The 16,906-nt window shown below is 36.7% G+C and overlaps 1 protein-coding gene across 1 annotated transcript in view; it reads right to left on the bottom strand.

Moving 5' to 3' along the window:
* The window catches only part of EFCAB13 (EF-hand calcium binding domain 13), a 316,951-nt gene extending 302,618 nt beyond the window's left edge, over nt 1-14,333 (bottom strand). The window contains 5 exon segments of the mRNA XM_071210907.1: nt 6,446-6,545; nt 6,860-6,972; nt 8,966-9,081; nt 10,154-10,341; nt 14,143-14,333. Of these exon segments, the coding sequence (XP_071067008.1) occupies nt 6,446-6,545; nt 6,860-6,972; nt 8,966-9,081; nt 10,154-10,341; nt 14,143-14,333 (708 nt within the window).
* Between the last annotated feature and the right edge of the window lie 2,573 nt (nt 14,334-16,906).

Raw genomic sequence — 16,906 nt, 5'->3', positions numbered from 1 at the left:
GACAACTCAATCATTGCTAGAATATTTTCAAATCATATATTTGATAAGGGACCTAGCATATATAGAAAATATATAAAGACTTCTTACAACTCAATAATAAAATGACAAAGAACCCAATTTAAAAATGGGCAAAGGATCTGAACAGACATTTCTCCAAAGAAGATATACAAGTGATAAATAAGCATAAGAAAAGATCATCATTGCCAGGTAACTGCGAGTCAAAACTACAATAAGATACCAAGTCACACCTACTAAGATGATTATAATAAAAAAGATAGACCATAACAAGTCTTGGGAAGGATGCAGAGAAATTGGAATCCTCATATATTGCTAATGTGAATGTAAAATGCTGAACCGCTGTGAAAAACAGTCTGGCATTTTCTCAAAAGGTTAAACAAAGCGTTGCCATAAGATCCAGGAATACCATTCCTAGGTATACCCAAGAGAAATGAAAACATATATCCATATAAAAACTTGCATACAAATGTTCATAGCAGCATTATACTTAATATCCCAGAAGTAGAAAGAAACCTAAATCTCTATCACTGATGAATAGATTAATAAAATGTGGTATATCCATACATGGAATTTTATTTGGCAATTAAAAAGGAATGAAGTACTGATACATACTACAACATGGATTAACCTTGAAAACATTATGCCAAATGAAATAAGCCAGTCATAAAAGACCATATATTGTATGATTCCATTTATATAAAATGTCCAAAATAGGCAAATTTAGAGAGACAAAGTAGGTTAGTGGTTGCCTAGGGTTGGGGAAAGGGTGAAGGGAATGCAGAGTGACTGCTAATGGGTATCGGGTTTCTTTTTAGGTAATGAAAATGTTCTAAAATTGACTGTAGTGATGGTTGCATAATGGAATATATGAAAAATCACTGAACTGTACAGAATGGAATGAAAGTACAAATCAGTAACAGGAGTAAACTATAATATTCACAAATATGTGGAAATTAAACAATACAAACAACAAATGGATCAAAGGAGAAATCACAAAATAATTAGAAAATACTTAAAGATGAATGATTGGTCTCACCCAGGACAACTAACAAGGAGGTGATGATGGATAACCACCATACCAAGGAACCAAGAGAGTCTACAACTGCAAGCAAGACAGTTCCATCCGTTGGCCCTATGGGATCGAAGGCCCCTCTCAATTAGAAGTGGAGTGGACATTACCATCCCAGCATCCTCAGGACTGGGGAATGAACTATGGACTAAAGCAGACTTATTGATATTCTACTATAGACTTATTGTGAGTCTAGTAATGGAAGAAATTATATCATTGATGTGGAGTTAGTGGCCACTGGAGGTTCTGAGGGTAGGAAGAAAGAAAAACAGATGTAATAAGGAGGCATTTTCAGGACTTGGGAATTGTCCTAAATGACACTGCAGTGACAGATACAGGCCATTGTATATCTCGCCATAACGAACAGAATTGGGTGGGAGAGAGTGTAAACTGCAATGTAAACTGTAATCCATGCTTAGTGGCAATGCTCCAAATTGTGTTCATCAATTGCAATTAACGTACCACACTAATGAGGGATGGTGTTAATGTGGGAAAGTGTGGGAGATGTGGGGAACAGAGCATGTGGGACTCCCCTATATTTTTTATTTAACAATTATGTAATCTAAGTATCTTTAAAAAAAAAAAAAAAGACGAATGAAAACAAAAACATAACAAAACAAATTTGTAGAATGCAGTGAAAGTCATACAAGGGAAAATTATAACTTTAAATAACTATATTAAAAATGAAGAAAGATTTCAAATGAATAACCTAAAAGTACCCCTTAAGGAACTAGAAGAAGAGAAAACTACATCTAAAGCTGGCAGAAGGAAGGGAACAATAAAGGTCAGAGTGAAGATAAAATAGAGAATAGTAAACCAATAGAGAATCAATGTAACCCAATTCCTTATGAAAAACAAAGGAGAACCTCTCTGAATACAGGTGCAGTGCCAAGGATTACAGAAAAAAAAAATGGATAAGGGAGTTCCCTTTAAAGAGATAAACCAGTGCCTAATCAAGGAACGTCTCGTTTCCCCAAGGTATGGGGATCTCAAAGGGTTTACCAAATTGGATTTCAGAATTTCTATAGACCAGTGAATACTGAACATATTCTCCCTTTCCAAATAAAAATGTATTGCAGATATCCTGTCCCTATACCACCATGGCATAACTGGGGGTAAGGGAGGAATAACTTGTCTTTTCAGTTCTTCTATACCAGATCACAAGGGCCACATCCAAACTGATAGGAGTTGTGCATCACCTGGAGAACCTTGACTCTGAGCTGGATTCAGAGACAGGATGAGACCCTGCACTGTCACCCATGAGCTGAGTGTTTCATTTGTTTAAAAAAAAAAAATGAATCAGATATTTGGTGACCAGAAGGAAGATGGTGGCAGAGACGGGACAGATGCTTACCTGACCCTTTTTCTCTTCCTAGGTAAGGTACTAAACTACGTTTACAATCCTCTTACATCTTAAATCTAGGTGAGGCCATGTGGCATTCTAAACAGGGAAATGTGATCAGATATGATGAGTCATTTCCAAGCTGAAACAGTGAGTATTAGCTTTCTTTATGCCTTCTCTTTCTCTCTTGCATCTAGCAGGATGATGCTAGAATAACTCTGTAGTTGTATGTTAGATACAGCAGAGCCACAACATGGAATGTGCTTCAGTACCTAAATGACTACATGGGACAGAGCCCTACACTTACCTCCATACCTCACTGCTGATCTATCTTGGACTGTGACATGAGGAATAAATTTTCACTGTGTTAAGGCCACTAAGATTTGGGCATTGTGTTTTACAGCAGATGGAGTTACTTAGCCTGAACAATATACCATTCTAAACTTGTATATATCTAATAATATCACTTTAAAATATATAAAGCAAAAATGATTAATTTTTAAAAATGTATATACCCACCATCAGAATGGGATACTTTATATACTTCTCTAAGTAACCAAGAGACTAGATGATCTGTTCTATTATATAAATATGTGTAAAGGTACAGAAGATTTGAGCAATACAATTAACAAACTCAATCTAATTGACATATATAAAACCTAAATCCAGGTATTAGAGAACATATACAGAATATACAAATTGACAACATCATTAACCAGAAAGAAAGTCTCAATAAATTTCAAAGAATCAAACAGGTGTCACATCTACTGCATTCTCTTACCACAATGCAATTAAATTAGAAATCAAAATTTTTAAATAGCTTAGCAAACAACTTTGAATCTGGACATTTTAAAAGTATGTACAAATTAATTACGGTCAAAGAAGAAATCATCTTAAAAATTAAATACTTAGAAGTAAATGATAATGAAAACACTGTGTGTCCACCAGAATGGCTAAAATTTTAAAAGACTGACAATATCAATTGTTGGAAAAAACATGGAGTAAATAAAATTGTTATACATTGCTTGTGAGTATATAAATTGTTACAACCACTTTGGGAATGTGTTAAATATTATCTACGAAAGCATATTTAGCTTTAGTATATTTAACCTGTACGCTAAAAATCCAGAAATTCAACTTTTAGCTATATTCCTAAGAAATGAGTAAATATTCCACAAAGGACATTCAGGAAGATGTTCACAGACATTTTAATCATAATAGCCCAAAAGCGGAAACAACTCAAAGGTCCATCAATTGTAGAATGGATGAATCACAGTTTATTTTTAGAGTAAATATTAAACAGCAATTAAAAAACTACTCCTAATACAACAGTATAGATTAATCTCAGACATAACTTTTGACCAGAAGAAGACAAACACCAAAGAATACATACTTCTCAAATATAAGCACAACTAATCTATAGTGATAGAAGTCAGAATAGCATTAGGGGAGAATTAACTGGATGGGGATTGAAGAAGCCATCTGGGGCATTGGAAATGTTTCAGATACTGATCTAGATAGTATTTACATTGCATATAAAAATTCTTGGAGCTGTATATCTAAAGTTTATGCACTTTATTATTTTATATCTCAAAAATATATTTTAAACATAGATTGTCCGTGGGATATAGAAGTTATTCCTAAAATTATACATTCCAATTGTGGATATAGGAGACTGCATTTCAAACTGATTATATCTTCACTCATATATAAAGAAACTAAATTTCTCTCTTAAAAAAGTAGGGAAGCGGATGTGGCTCAAGCAATTGGGCACCCATCTCTCACATGAGAGGTCCCAGGTTTAGTTCCGGTGCCTCCTAAAGAAGACAAGCAAACAATGAGCAGACAGACAAGGGAGCCATCTCAGGGTGGGATTTTTTTTTTAATCTGTTTTTTAAAAAAAGTAATAAAACAAGGTTTCAAGTCCCTGTGTTTGGATTTTTTTTCCAGAATACAAGAAACTCATGACTATATCCGATTTATGATTTAAAGACAACACAAATGTGAGAGCTAATTTTAAAAACAGGCACTGTAGCATGAATAGAAAGTACTGATTATTATCAGTGGTCTCATACAATTATCAATTAGAAAGAAAGTTCAATAACTAGGTGATTATTCAAAAGTCACAAGAAGGGAAATGACTGTGTAAGGACCATCATCTGTCCACTGGGAGTAGAAACCTCTGGATGAGATACTAATAAGGTATAATAAATAGTAAACCAAGGAGGAGACCTTATGATTAAGATTTTATATACATAGGAGTTAAAAAAAACAAGTGTCAAGGACAGGAATTGGAAGGCAGGTGGAGGGGAAGGGACTAAAGAAAGGGAATGGATCTCTGTATTGATATTGTATTGACGCCCACTCCATCAGTGAGTTTTAGTCAGCCTGCAGCTGATAATAGCCACACACAGGAGTCAAAATAACCATAAAATTTCATGTATAATAGGATAAATGGGAGATGATTCTTTCGATAATATTAGACTTGGTACTAGTGATGCATTGGGAGGCTTGTGGCGGAGTACTACTTAGTTCCAAATTACCAGTCAGGACCAAATGAAAAAGCAATTAAATCTGAATTTCAGGAAAATAACTTTGGCAGTAATGTGGAAGATCATCTGAAATAGGGAGAACCCACAAGCAAAAATATCTGTTACAAGGATATTGCAATATAGTCCAAGAGAGAAAGGATGAGACATATTATCTATTATATAGATATTATATAGATAATAGAGGGGAGATTGAGAGATATTTAAAGCTATATGAAATATCATAGAGTGAGTATTAATCTGTGGTGAAGCAATTGCAATAATAATGAGGAAAGTGTGAACATAGACACTTTTAGGAAAAAAGACAAGCTAAAATCAAACAGATGAAAAAGATTTTCTTCTAAACCTGGAAGAGAAGGATAAAAAAACAACTGTTATTGTCAATGATCAGTAAATAGGGTGTTCTGCTTTCAGAAAGACATATAGATGTTTATTTGTATGCCTATCTCCTTCATTAAAACATAAATTCTTTGAGGAAAGAATCACTTACTATTCACTTCTGTATCCCCAAACACCAGTTTGCTTCTCCTTAAACATTTCATTGTGATATCAATTAGTACAAAACATTTGTTCACAGTTTCTATCCTCTTTGAGATAAAATTTTCAATGAAATTAGTAAATATCCTCATTTTCTGTGTTATGACAAGTGCATATGGCTGGATAACCCAAACTCCTCTTAAGATATAGAATATAACTACCATTTCAAAATGTTTCCTCCTGCCCTTCACAAATTAATCCCAATCCCATTACTTACTGAATCTAGCAGTCCTCTTATTATTCACCAGTGATCAGTTTGCATGTTCTAGAATTTCATATAAATGGAATTACAGAGTAGATGAGTCTTCTTTCACTTAATATGTTATGTTGATATGCATTCATGTTGTTACATATATCATTAATTTGTTCATTTTTATTAGTATTCCACTGTATGAGAATACCACATTCTGTCTATTCACTGACCTATTGATGAACAATTGTCCCTTTTCTACCTTTTGACTATTATGAATTTTTTAAAAAGTAGTCTCATATGGGAGATGGTCATTAAATAATCATTGAAATGTAGTACATTATACTTTTATTATCAATTTTTAAGGAATTAGAAAACAAAAAAAGACTAACTACAACTATGGAACATAATTTAATCTTCATGATTTGAAAATCTTTTACGGTCATTTTTAAAACAAGAGAAATATTAATAGTGGGCATAATAATAAAAACACTGGTTTAATAGAAAGAAGAGGAAAAAATTACATATTCCTCTAAGAAGGTCCCCTGTTCTATCAAGGAGAAGAAGGGAAAGGGAGAGTCAGAGGGGAAAGGGGAGGGAGAATGGGGAGGGAGAGGAAAGAGGAGGAGGAGGAAGAAATTTAGGATTATGACACTCCAATACTTGGACTAAAATGTAAAAGAATGTTTGAGGGCAAAGGACAATATTCAAAGGTAAAAGAAAAGCTTCCAAATGTTTACCTCGGTTCTTTTACTATTCAATTGTACTTGTAAATGTTTCTTCCTCCCAATTTTGTCCGAGGATTTTTCTTCTCCATATACAAATAGTGACGTTTCATACCTAGATTGCAAAGAAAATTGGTATGACTTCTGAATTACTTTTATCTTTTGCTTTTTGCTTTTTCTTCTTCTTTTCAACTTTTTATTATGGAAAAATTCAAACATATACAAAAGAGACAGAATAATATGATGATCTACCCTATATACCTATCACACAGTTTCAATAATTATCAACTCGCAACCAATACTGTTTCATTTATATTCTTATTCCTGCTCCATCTGTTATTATTTTGAAGTAAATGCTAGTATCAAATAATATCTGTAAATATTTTAATATTTTTCTCAATAAAGTTAAGTTCAGAGCTTTTAACTTACATCTTTTTGTGTTTTGGTCTCAAACCCCGAATTTCAGGTGAAATTAATGGTAAAATTTTCTTTTCTGTTTTAAAAAACTTGACATTCTTTTTGCCGTCAATATTTCTTGATGCCTGGGGAAAAAATCAAGGTCCACACTCACACATTCTCTCTTTACACATATACATTAAATATGGCATTCTGGGTCAGGTCAATAATTCATTTTAGATCAATATTCTCTTTAAAACAATGCTACCAAAGGGAATGTTATTGAAGAGGGTTTTATTCATGAGTATATTATTATTCCAGATTTAGTATATATTTTAAATACTCCCACTTTCCTTTGTGCATTATGAAGCTATCAATGCACAGCATTCGTAACATATCTAATAGTTACGAATCTAGTTTTTCAGCATCAAGCTGCAAAAGTTCACCATGTGCTCTGCAAAGCAATAAGTTTATATCATAACTGAAAAGTAAACAGAACCTAGTAGCAACTAACATGTTCAGAAAAAGGGGAATGAAAGTTTTAGATATTCTTATCAAATGCCTCTTGAGATTTGGCTATTTGCGTAAGACAATTGGACTGCATCTATTTATCAAAGGTACATTAGTTCTCAGCACATGAACCAATTGCACAGGCAAATTGTAAGGTAGATTACCAAGGGAGTTTAGAAAGAACCTCTATTTCCACATCAGATGGAAATTAAGAAAACCATTGCAGTGACCTTTAGAATTTGCATATATCCATCTTACAACAGAGGCACACCATTAACAACTTATTTCACAAAAGCAATCTGATTTTCTGTCTTGAGAAAATAAAAAGGACGGGATGGTCTAAAAAGATAGAGGGGTATAAAAGCCTGTATCAAAGGCCTGGTGACTGGAAACAATCAAAGAGTGAGTAGAAACCTTGACACAATAGAAAAAAGGAAGAAAATCCTCTGGTTAAAAGTGAATCATCTGGGGAAGCAGATGTGGCTAGAATGAAGGAGCATCCGCCTACCATATGGAGGGTCCAGGGTTCAATCCCCAGGGCCTCCTGACCGTGTGGTGAGCTGGCCCACATGTAATGCTGCCACACACAAGGAATGTGCCCCTCAAGGAGAGCCACCTCGTGTGAAAAAAAAAAAGAACAGCCCAGGAGAGGTGCTGCACACGCGGAAAGCTGATAGAGCAAGATGATGCAACAAAAAAGAGACACAGTTTCCCACTGCTGCCTGATAATGCAAGCAGACGCAGAAGAGCACATAGTGAATGGACACAGACAGCAAACAACAGGGGGGAAGAGAAGAGAAATAAATAAAATAAATCTTTTTTTTTTAAAAGTGAATCATCTGGGGAGCAGGTGTAGCTCAGTGGATGAGCGCCTGCTTCCCAAGTATGAGGTCCCAGGTTCAATCCCCAGTACCTCCTAAAAAATAAAAAATAAAAAATCTCAGAAGACATTAGAAAGCTATATTGGTTTCCTCAGCAACCCATCATCTGTCAAGTATAAACTATATTAGTCTAAGGAAAACAAACTGGTATGACATTCTGATATTGTCAATTTTTAAGAATTCCTCTTCAAAATCAACTTACAAGGGTAAAATTTATAAAGTATCAGGTATAAAAAAGTAGGCTAGGTTAAAATATTTATAGTATATATAAATTACATGTACAAGGCTTAAAGTGAACATATTTTCACAAAATTTTATTTCATCAAAAGATTAAACTTGAAAGATTACAACTTTCATCACTGGCCAATGAATAAAAATTCCCCTCAATCAGAAACAAGAAAGTTAGAGAAACTTGATACCCATTATATTACCTCTTGGTTAGACTCTTACAACATTAATAAAATTATCTACGACCTCCCATTTAAGTTTAAATCTTTTGGTCTCTTGAAAAATTATCCAGTCTCCTACCCCAAGAAAAATATTTATAACATACTACAAGACTTGCTGGAATTAAAGGTTAATATAAATCTACTAAAAGAGCTCAAAAATCATCTCAGTTATTAAGTTATATTAAGTTCTTTATGATTTATTACTCTACAAACTTGTTCAATGATTACAGATATGACATTATGTAAACTAATTAAAAAAAAAAAAAAAGAGCTCCTTAAAAACTTTTAAGAAAAAATACCTGGCAGAGTAAATGTTCTTTAGTTTCCATCCCTATGTTTAGAAGTAAATTCTGCCTTTGAGGATTCAAAGTCCTTGATGAACAAGTGTGAATGAGTAATAGTCCTGAAAGATTTCCTACCAAGGAAAAAAGAGAGAAAAATCATATGCCTGTTACAGGACACTTAAATTAATTACATTACTACCAGAAGTTATCTCTTCAATATAATACTAGCTTGTGGCATAATATCTATCAGATATTCACCAACACAGATATGTGGATGAGAACAAAGAAAAAAGTAACATGATAAATCACAGAACATCTAGTCCAGTAACTTTACCTTTTACAGTATAGGAAGAAGTAAAGAAATACAATTTCAAATGACATGAAAAGCAGAGAAGTCCAATTATATTTATTTTTAGGAGGTACTGGGGATTGAACCCAGGATCTCCTACATACAAAGTAGGCATTCAACCACTATTCTACATCTCTACCACCCAATTATATTTATTTATCCAAATAAACCCTGAGAAGAAGAACTGCTAAAACAGTAGTAATAGTTAATGATACTGAATGCTTACTGTATGCTAAACATTATGATAGACACTTGGACTTGAATTATTCACACAATTGTCCTTTAAGGAATTATCATTATTCACATTTTACAGATGAGGAAAATAAAGACTTAGAGAGATAAACTTGCCTAAGATCACACAGCCATCAAGAGGAGGAATTAGAATTTGAATTCAAGCATTCTAACTCCAGAGCCCCAAGTCTCATACACTATACAATATTGCCTCTCAAAATAACAACACTATTGCAAACAAAATATGTTTTGGCCTGGTTTTAAACCACAGCTTTTCTTATTATATAAATGTGACAACACTTAGATATCCTCAAAACTCTCACAATGTTTTTACTCATTATAGCTAAGCCACATTTGATGAGCTGTTTATTACATTGCTGGTTACAAATTACATTGCTAGTTGTAATTATAAGTGTCTTTTTCACAGTGTGAAGTTTAATTGCAAATATTAATATTCTGTCTTCTGGAGGGTGATACTTTAAAATCATTTGTATTTAGTTTTGAAATATGTTATAATAATTACTGTTGAATGTGATATATCCAACATTACTGGAATTCAAAATACGTTAAAAACAAAATGAAAAAAACGAAAATAAAATAAAATGAAGTCACATTAAGAATACCAATCAGGAGCAGACGTAGCTGAAGTGGTTGAGTGCCTGCTTTCCATGTACAAGGTCCTGGGTTCAACCCCCAGTACCTCCTAAAAACAAAACAAACAAAAAAACCAACTCTCATTGGGGAGCAGATGTAGTTCAGTGGATGAGTGCCTGCTTCCCATGTACAAGGTCCTGAGTTCAATCTCTGGTACCTCCAAAAAAAAAAAAAATACTCATCTCAGAAGACATTAGAAAGCTATACTGGTTTCCTTAGCAACCCAATCTATGTCCTCCCTTCTAGATCTTCTCTAGTCAGTTCAATCTTTACCTCTAAACTACTTGGCAGTAGCACTTAATATCTTCATTATTCTTATTTTTACTATTCAGTTGACACTGTTTGCCTTGTGTTCTAATTATTTATATGTATAGCACTTGTCTCAAATATTACCTTTGTAAAGAACAAGATGTAGTATCCTATCATCCTTTGAATTATTTCTCATAGTACTTATAGCACAATACCTATACAAATAATGGAGGAAAGAAAAAGGAGGGATTCCCTCTCTATTGAGCTACCCACCAAGTGTTCTTAAGTCATCAAAGTAATTAAGCAAAGAAAACATAATTTAAATAAACCTTGAAAGGAGGAATTGTTTTACAATCTATTGATCTGATTATCAAAAAGTTAACAGGCCTTAATCTGCTGGGTGATTCAAATACTATATAATCCTCTCAAAGCTAAGAGAGAAAAAATAGCATAATAAGTCTCTTTCCATAACTCTGCCAAGAGAATTGTTTCTCCATTCTTTCCATCCTATGATGCAACTGTTAATTAGCAGGGACACATCAAGAGAAATGAAGGGAGTTGTAGCCCTCTTTTCAAATTGCGTATCCATTCGTTCTTCCACCCATCAATTCACTTACCACATATGTATTGGGTGCCAGCTGTAAGGCTGACTCTATTAACAGGCTCTGGGGATACAGCAGGGAACAAAACAGAAAAACTGTCCTGCCCTCAAGGACCTTACATCCTAGCAGGGGAGAAAAACAATAAAATAGATAAATAAGTAAAATTAATAGTATGTTACCTGTCATAAGCATTAAAGTGAAAAATGGTAAGGCAGGGAAATATGAAGTTGGGGAGGGGAGGTGCAGGGGAACAGAGTAGCCAAGGGAGATTTTGCCAAGAGGAAGACTTTTGAGTATAGATCTGAAGGAATTAAAGTATGGATCCAATCTATATCTTAGGGGAGAGCATTTTAGACAGAGAAAGAGCAAGTGCAAAGCCCTTGAGATAAGAAGGAGCCTGAATGATCCAGAAACAGTGGGGAGGACCATATGGCTGAAGCAGAGAGAGCAAAGAGGAAAAAGATCAGAGAGGTCAATGGAGGGAGGCAGATCATGGAGAGCCCCTAAGTCATAGGCAAAAACTTTGGCTTGTACACTGAAGGGAACTGAAGTCACTGGAGAGTTTGTAACAGAGGGATGGCATGATCTAATGTCTTTTCTGAAAGATCAATCTGGCTTCTGTGATCAAAGAGTTATGAGGAAAATCAGATGAATTGGGTTCCTGGAAGATAAGTGAAAATAGTGTTTCAAACAAAGGGTAATCAGTTGTGACAAAATGCTGCTAATACGTTAAGATAAGCACTGATGACTCATTAGATTTTTTCAAGTGTGGAGAACCCTCGAGAGAAACCATGTGGGTGTTATGGTAAGGAAACTATGTCCTTGGAATGAGTTCAAGAGAGAACAGGAGAGAGAAATTGGAGACAAAAAGTTGAGATGAATTTTTCAAGGAGAGAGAAATGAGGTAGGAAAAGCTGAAAAGAAATGAGACTATAAAGATAAAGAGAGAAATGAGGTAGTAGTTCAAGGGGAAATGAGGTCATGAGGGTTTAAGACAGAAAAAATAAAGGCATGTTTGTATGCTGCCAGAAATGATCAAGTAGAAGGGGGGAAATTATATAGGAAGGAAGAATTACTGGAACAATATTCTCAAGTAGGAAAAGGGAAATGGGATTTAGAGCACAAGGAGAGGATTTGGCCTGAGCTAAAAGCATAGCCACAATAATAGAAGACACAGCAGAATAACTGGGCACAGTAGATGAGTACATGTGGTTGTGGGAGTTTGTGGAAATTCACCTCTGCTTCAGTCTTCTTAGTGAACCAAGTTATTGACTGAGACTGAGGAGGTGCAGGAGAGGAGGTGCTGGAAGTTTGAGGGGAGAGATGGTACTATAAAAATAGTCATCTAGGAAAGTAGAAGAATAGCCCAGGGAACTCGGCTATGATTGCTGGGTAGCAACAAGGGCCACTTGAGGAGAGTAATCATGAAACTAGAGTAGAGGTTCTTAACAAGGGGTCCCTTGTTTTCCCTTATATCTTGGGTATCACCACCTAGTTCATCAAAAACTACCTTGCATCTTGGTTATCACCATCTAGTTCATCGAAAACTACCAAAGGAAGTGAGGAAATTCAAAACCATTTGCTATGTCAAAAGTAGCTTTAAAATCAAAGTATTGGGAGTGGATGTGGCTCAAGCAGTTCAGTGCCTGTTTCCCACATGAAAGGTCCTGAGTTCAGTTCCTGCTGCCTCCTTTAAAGCCAATGAAAAAACCAACTCAGGGGAGCCAATGTGGCTCAGTGGTTGAGCACTGGCTTCCCACATACAAGGTCCCAGGTTAAAAAATCAAAGTATCATGACTGATGCATTCCCTACATGGATCAAGCTACTGTATCGTTACCAAAGGGCTTTCCAATCCGTGGCAGGATATAAACTTTTCAGAATTTTATAATTTAATATTTATCTGCTAAAAGCAGGGGAGGGGTGGGGGGCTGGATTTCTTGTTCATTGTTACATGAAGTCACAATCTATAACAGAGCTAGAATGATCTTAGAAATCTTTGTAGTCTAATTCCTTAATTATAGAGATTGTGATTTTTCCAATGTTATACAACAAAACAGTAGCAAAACAGGTCTCTGACTTCCAAATCCAGATATAGTTCTACTAAATTCCACTCCTAGTACAACAATAAAAGAGGTAGTAGAGCTAAGGCAGAAAAGGAGAATCTGAGTGCAAAATTCTATCATAAAACTTGATTATTTTAGTGTGTTATGTGCTTTAATGTTTACATTGTGCTTTCACAAAGACATAGCACTTTCCTAACTGTTGAATTAGAACCACTTTCCAGAGTAACTCGTTCTTTCTGAACACTGAAGATTATGCATGACATCACCTTACAAAGTACTTTTCCTCTTTCCTATCATAGCACTTCCCTCACAAGCCACCCCACTCACTCTTCCCTTGCTATGTAGACCGCAAATGGCCATTACCAGCAATTGTATACACAACTTCATTGCATCCATTGCCATTTATGAATGCTCAAACATTTACCCCACACACACACACACAATTATCATATCAGTTTAACAATTATTGAGGGAACATCCACCTCATGCAAGACTCTGTGAAGTGGAGAATTCTGATAGGCCCTGCCTTTGTGAGGCTGTCTTATTTGGGAAGAAAATAAGTGAACAAACAAGTAAGCTACATGCAAGATGAAAATAAATGCTCTAACAGAGATCCGTCCAAGCTGTTTCCCAGCCACCGAGATCTCCATCCTTCCAGAACTACCAACATTTCTGAGGGACCACCTGCTCTGGCCCCAGTCACCCTTTACTGTCCCGCTGTCCATTTCTGAAACCTTCGCCCATTGTACTAACGGTTCTGCCTGTCCCTCACACCGTGCTGCATGCTCCGTTCCTCACTCTCACAGGCTCTTCCTTCACACCTCAGCCAGCCTTCTTCCCCGTCTCTGTCCCCTGAGGGGCTCCATGACGACCTGTGCTCGGGCTTCCCTGAGCTGTAGCTCCCGGCCTCTCTATCCGAGACCCCCAATCCTCCTCATGTTGATCATTCCGCCGCCGACCCCTCAGGCCTCAGGAGCTCACCACGCTCCCGCTCCCCCGCCTCCCCGGAACCCCGCGCACCCAGGCCCTGCCCCTGCGGTCACCTGACCCAGCCCGCCGCTCCGCCCCCCGCGCAGCGCGCGCGGACCCGGGGCGGGAGCCGTGCGGCCGCCGCCTCCGCCGCCACCCTGGGCATCCGGGGCCGCCGGGAGCCGCTGAGCTCGCCCCCGCCGCCGCGGTGACTGAGGAGCGCCGCGGCCGCGCCCCCTCTGTCCGCTTCTCTGCCCCGCCTCATAAGGGTCTGTGACCTCACGGGGCGGGCCAGAGCGCCTCAGGGCTCTGCACACGCCTGCGGTGCTCGTCCTCGCGCCTCTCTTCCCCATTTCCCGGTCTCGATTTAGCCTTCCAACCTACACTCTTCCTACTCTTTCTGCAGTTCAGTTCATTCTCTGGGGCGGTGCCCTGCCGTACTCTGACCCCATTTCAATTTTTCCTTCTATTCATCCTTTGAGTACCTCCAGCCCTCCCTTCTAAAAGATTCCATCCTTCTTAGTTTCTACCATTTAATCAAGGACAGCAGCGGTCGTTCATCCCACTACTTTGCTTAAATTTCTTTGAAGCGGCCCTTGGGAGTACTAACGCTTACCTCTGGAAGAGATTATCTTTCTTTAGAACGTTTTTGTGTGCATCCTATAGATGAAATGATGTTGGCATGCGAAAAGACACAAACCGATTTGAGTTTTTATGGTTGTTCCTGGCTTCCTAGTTACCATGTCCCTAAAACGTCATGTAAATCGAAATTAGTCATTTTTACGGTTGGCTAATTGGTGAACATGCAAGATGAAAATAAAGCTTGTAAAGCTTTGTGAAGTAAAGAGTGTTTAAAAAATATTTATCCCAAAACGCCCAAGCTTTTAAACTATCTTTTCTTTCAAACCTGTTGATGTTTGTTCACATTGTTTAATTCAACCTGAGCTCTCCGGTATATAGAATCGTAGTGAACTGCATGGACTTTAGAGACAGATCTAAATTCAAATCCTAGTCCTATTTACTGAATGAAGTTAGGCATATTACTTGTGCTCTCCAAGGCTCAATTTTCTTATTCTTCTAGAGTTGTGAGAATTCAAGTATATATGTAATATTCAATAAATATTATAATATTTAACTCTTACAATGATAATACTGTGCTCATTTGCATCTAAACTCTACTCTATAGGCATTATTAGTAATTTTTAAATACATATAGTTTGTGTCCCTAGATATTCTATAAGCTATCTGAGTGCTGAGACTTTTATTTTTGCAAACCTACCCCTTCCTGGCCTCTATTGGTGGAATTAACCAAGTTTCCACCTACCTATTTATTAAGCATCAACTTCTAATGCATAACGTTTTTAATGGGCTCATTCTGTGTGCTGATCAACATATTATGAATGCTCAACAACTCTTGAACAATTGTTGTTGTAGAGGATTAAATCTATTCATGAGACAGTTTCTGTATTAGGCAATTTCACAGACCTCAACAGCTCCAAGGGCATATTAGTTAGGATGAGATTCTTTTAGCAATAAGAGAAAATCCCTAAATAACAGTTTCATAAGCAAGATAATTTTCTCTTTTACATTCAAGAGTTTCAGAAATAGTCACTCCAGTGCTGATATAATGCCATAGTTGCAGGGACCTAGGCTTCTTCTATTTTATTGCTCTGCTAACTTATATTCCGATGGTGATTCAAAAATGATATTGTTCAATCAGATCCTCAGAAAAGTTAAAGATTTTAAGTGTGTTCCTCACAGATCCTTTCAATCAAACAATAAGGTTTTTAAGAAGCTTAAGGCTGATGTCTTTCAGTAGAAGCCCAAGGTAGAGAGAGGCTTACTTCAAAGAGATTTGTGGGTATGACTTTTGTCTCATGGACTGAATCACAATGAGTCATGGGAGATCCATAAAAATTTTAAGAGAATTGTATTGTCAGAAATACCACTAGGGTGAATTGAAAGATTACAAAAAGCAAAGAGGCCTTTGGACCCCCAAGTGTCCACAAGCAGTAAGCATACTGAGAAAATTTTTTAGGTGTAAACACATGGTACCTTTCATGAAAAAGGAAGGGTGACTCTGAATGTGAGACCAAGAACCCAGAGGGAGGAACTAAAAGCCTTGGAGAATTCTGCCAAAGCCTTAAGTGCAGAACTGCAAACCTGTACCAAACTTGATTTCACAATTGCTATGAACCAGTTACTTTTTCAGGCTTTCTGTTTAACCCATTTGGGACAGGAATGTCTATAGAAGTTATCCTATCTGTCTCAGCAATTTATATTAGATTATTGGGTGGAGGAGGATATAATTTGTTACTTTTGTTCACAGGCCTCCAAATTGAGAGGTACTATATTCTGTATAGTATACTGTATGGTGCTATATATAAGGAGTTACACCCAAGGAGTCTCATCTACCCCTTGATCTATTTAGATGTTAAGATTCTGGACTTTGAGTGGATGCTGTAATGGGATGAGACTTTGGGGAACTGGGAGAGATAAGTCCCATATTTTGCAGGTAGAAGGACTGTAAATAATTTTTAGCTACACGGGGGATTGTGGTGGCTTATAAATACATCCACAAATTCTTTGATGTCTTTATTAGCTTCCTTTTGCTACTGTAACTAATTACCACAAACCTAAAACCACACAAATTTATTATCTTACGTTTCTGAGGGTCAGAAGTACAAAATGGGTCTGATGACGTTAAAATCAAAGGCTACATTCCTTCTGGAGACTCTAGGGGAGAATTCCTTGCCTTTGCAGTTTCTAGTTTTGTATTCCTTGGCTGATGGTTGCATCACTCCAGCCTCCTAACATCACATTGCTGCTCTGACTCTC

This window comes from Dasypus novemcinctus, chromosome 21 (assembly GCF_030445035.2).
Source record: "Dasypus novemcinctus isolate mDasNov1 chromosome 21, mDasNov1.1.hap2, whole genome shotgun sequence".
In the NCBI taxonomy this organism is placed as follows: Eukaryota; Metazoa; Chordata; class Mammalia; order Cingulata; family Dasypodidae; genus Dasypus; species Dasypus novemcinctus.
The sequence above is the reverse complement of the archived record's forward strand: the minus strand, read 5'-3'. Positions and strand labels throughout refer to the sequence as shown.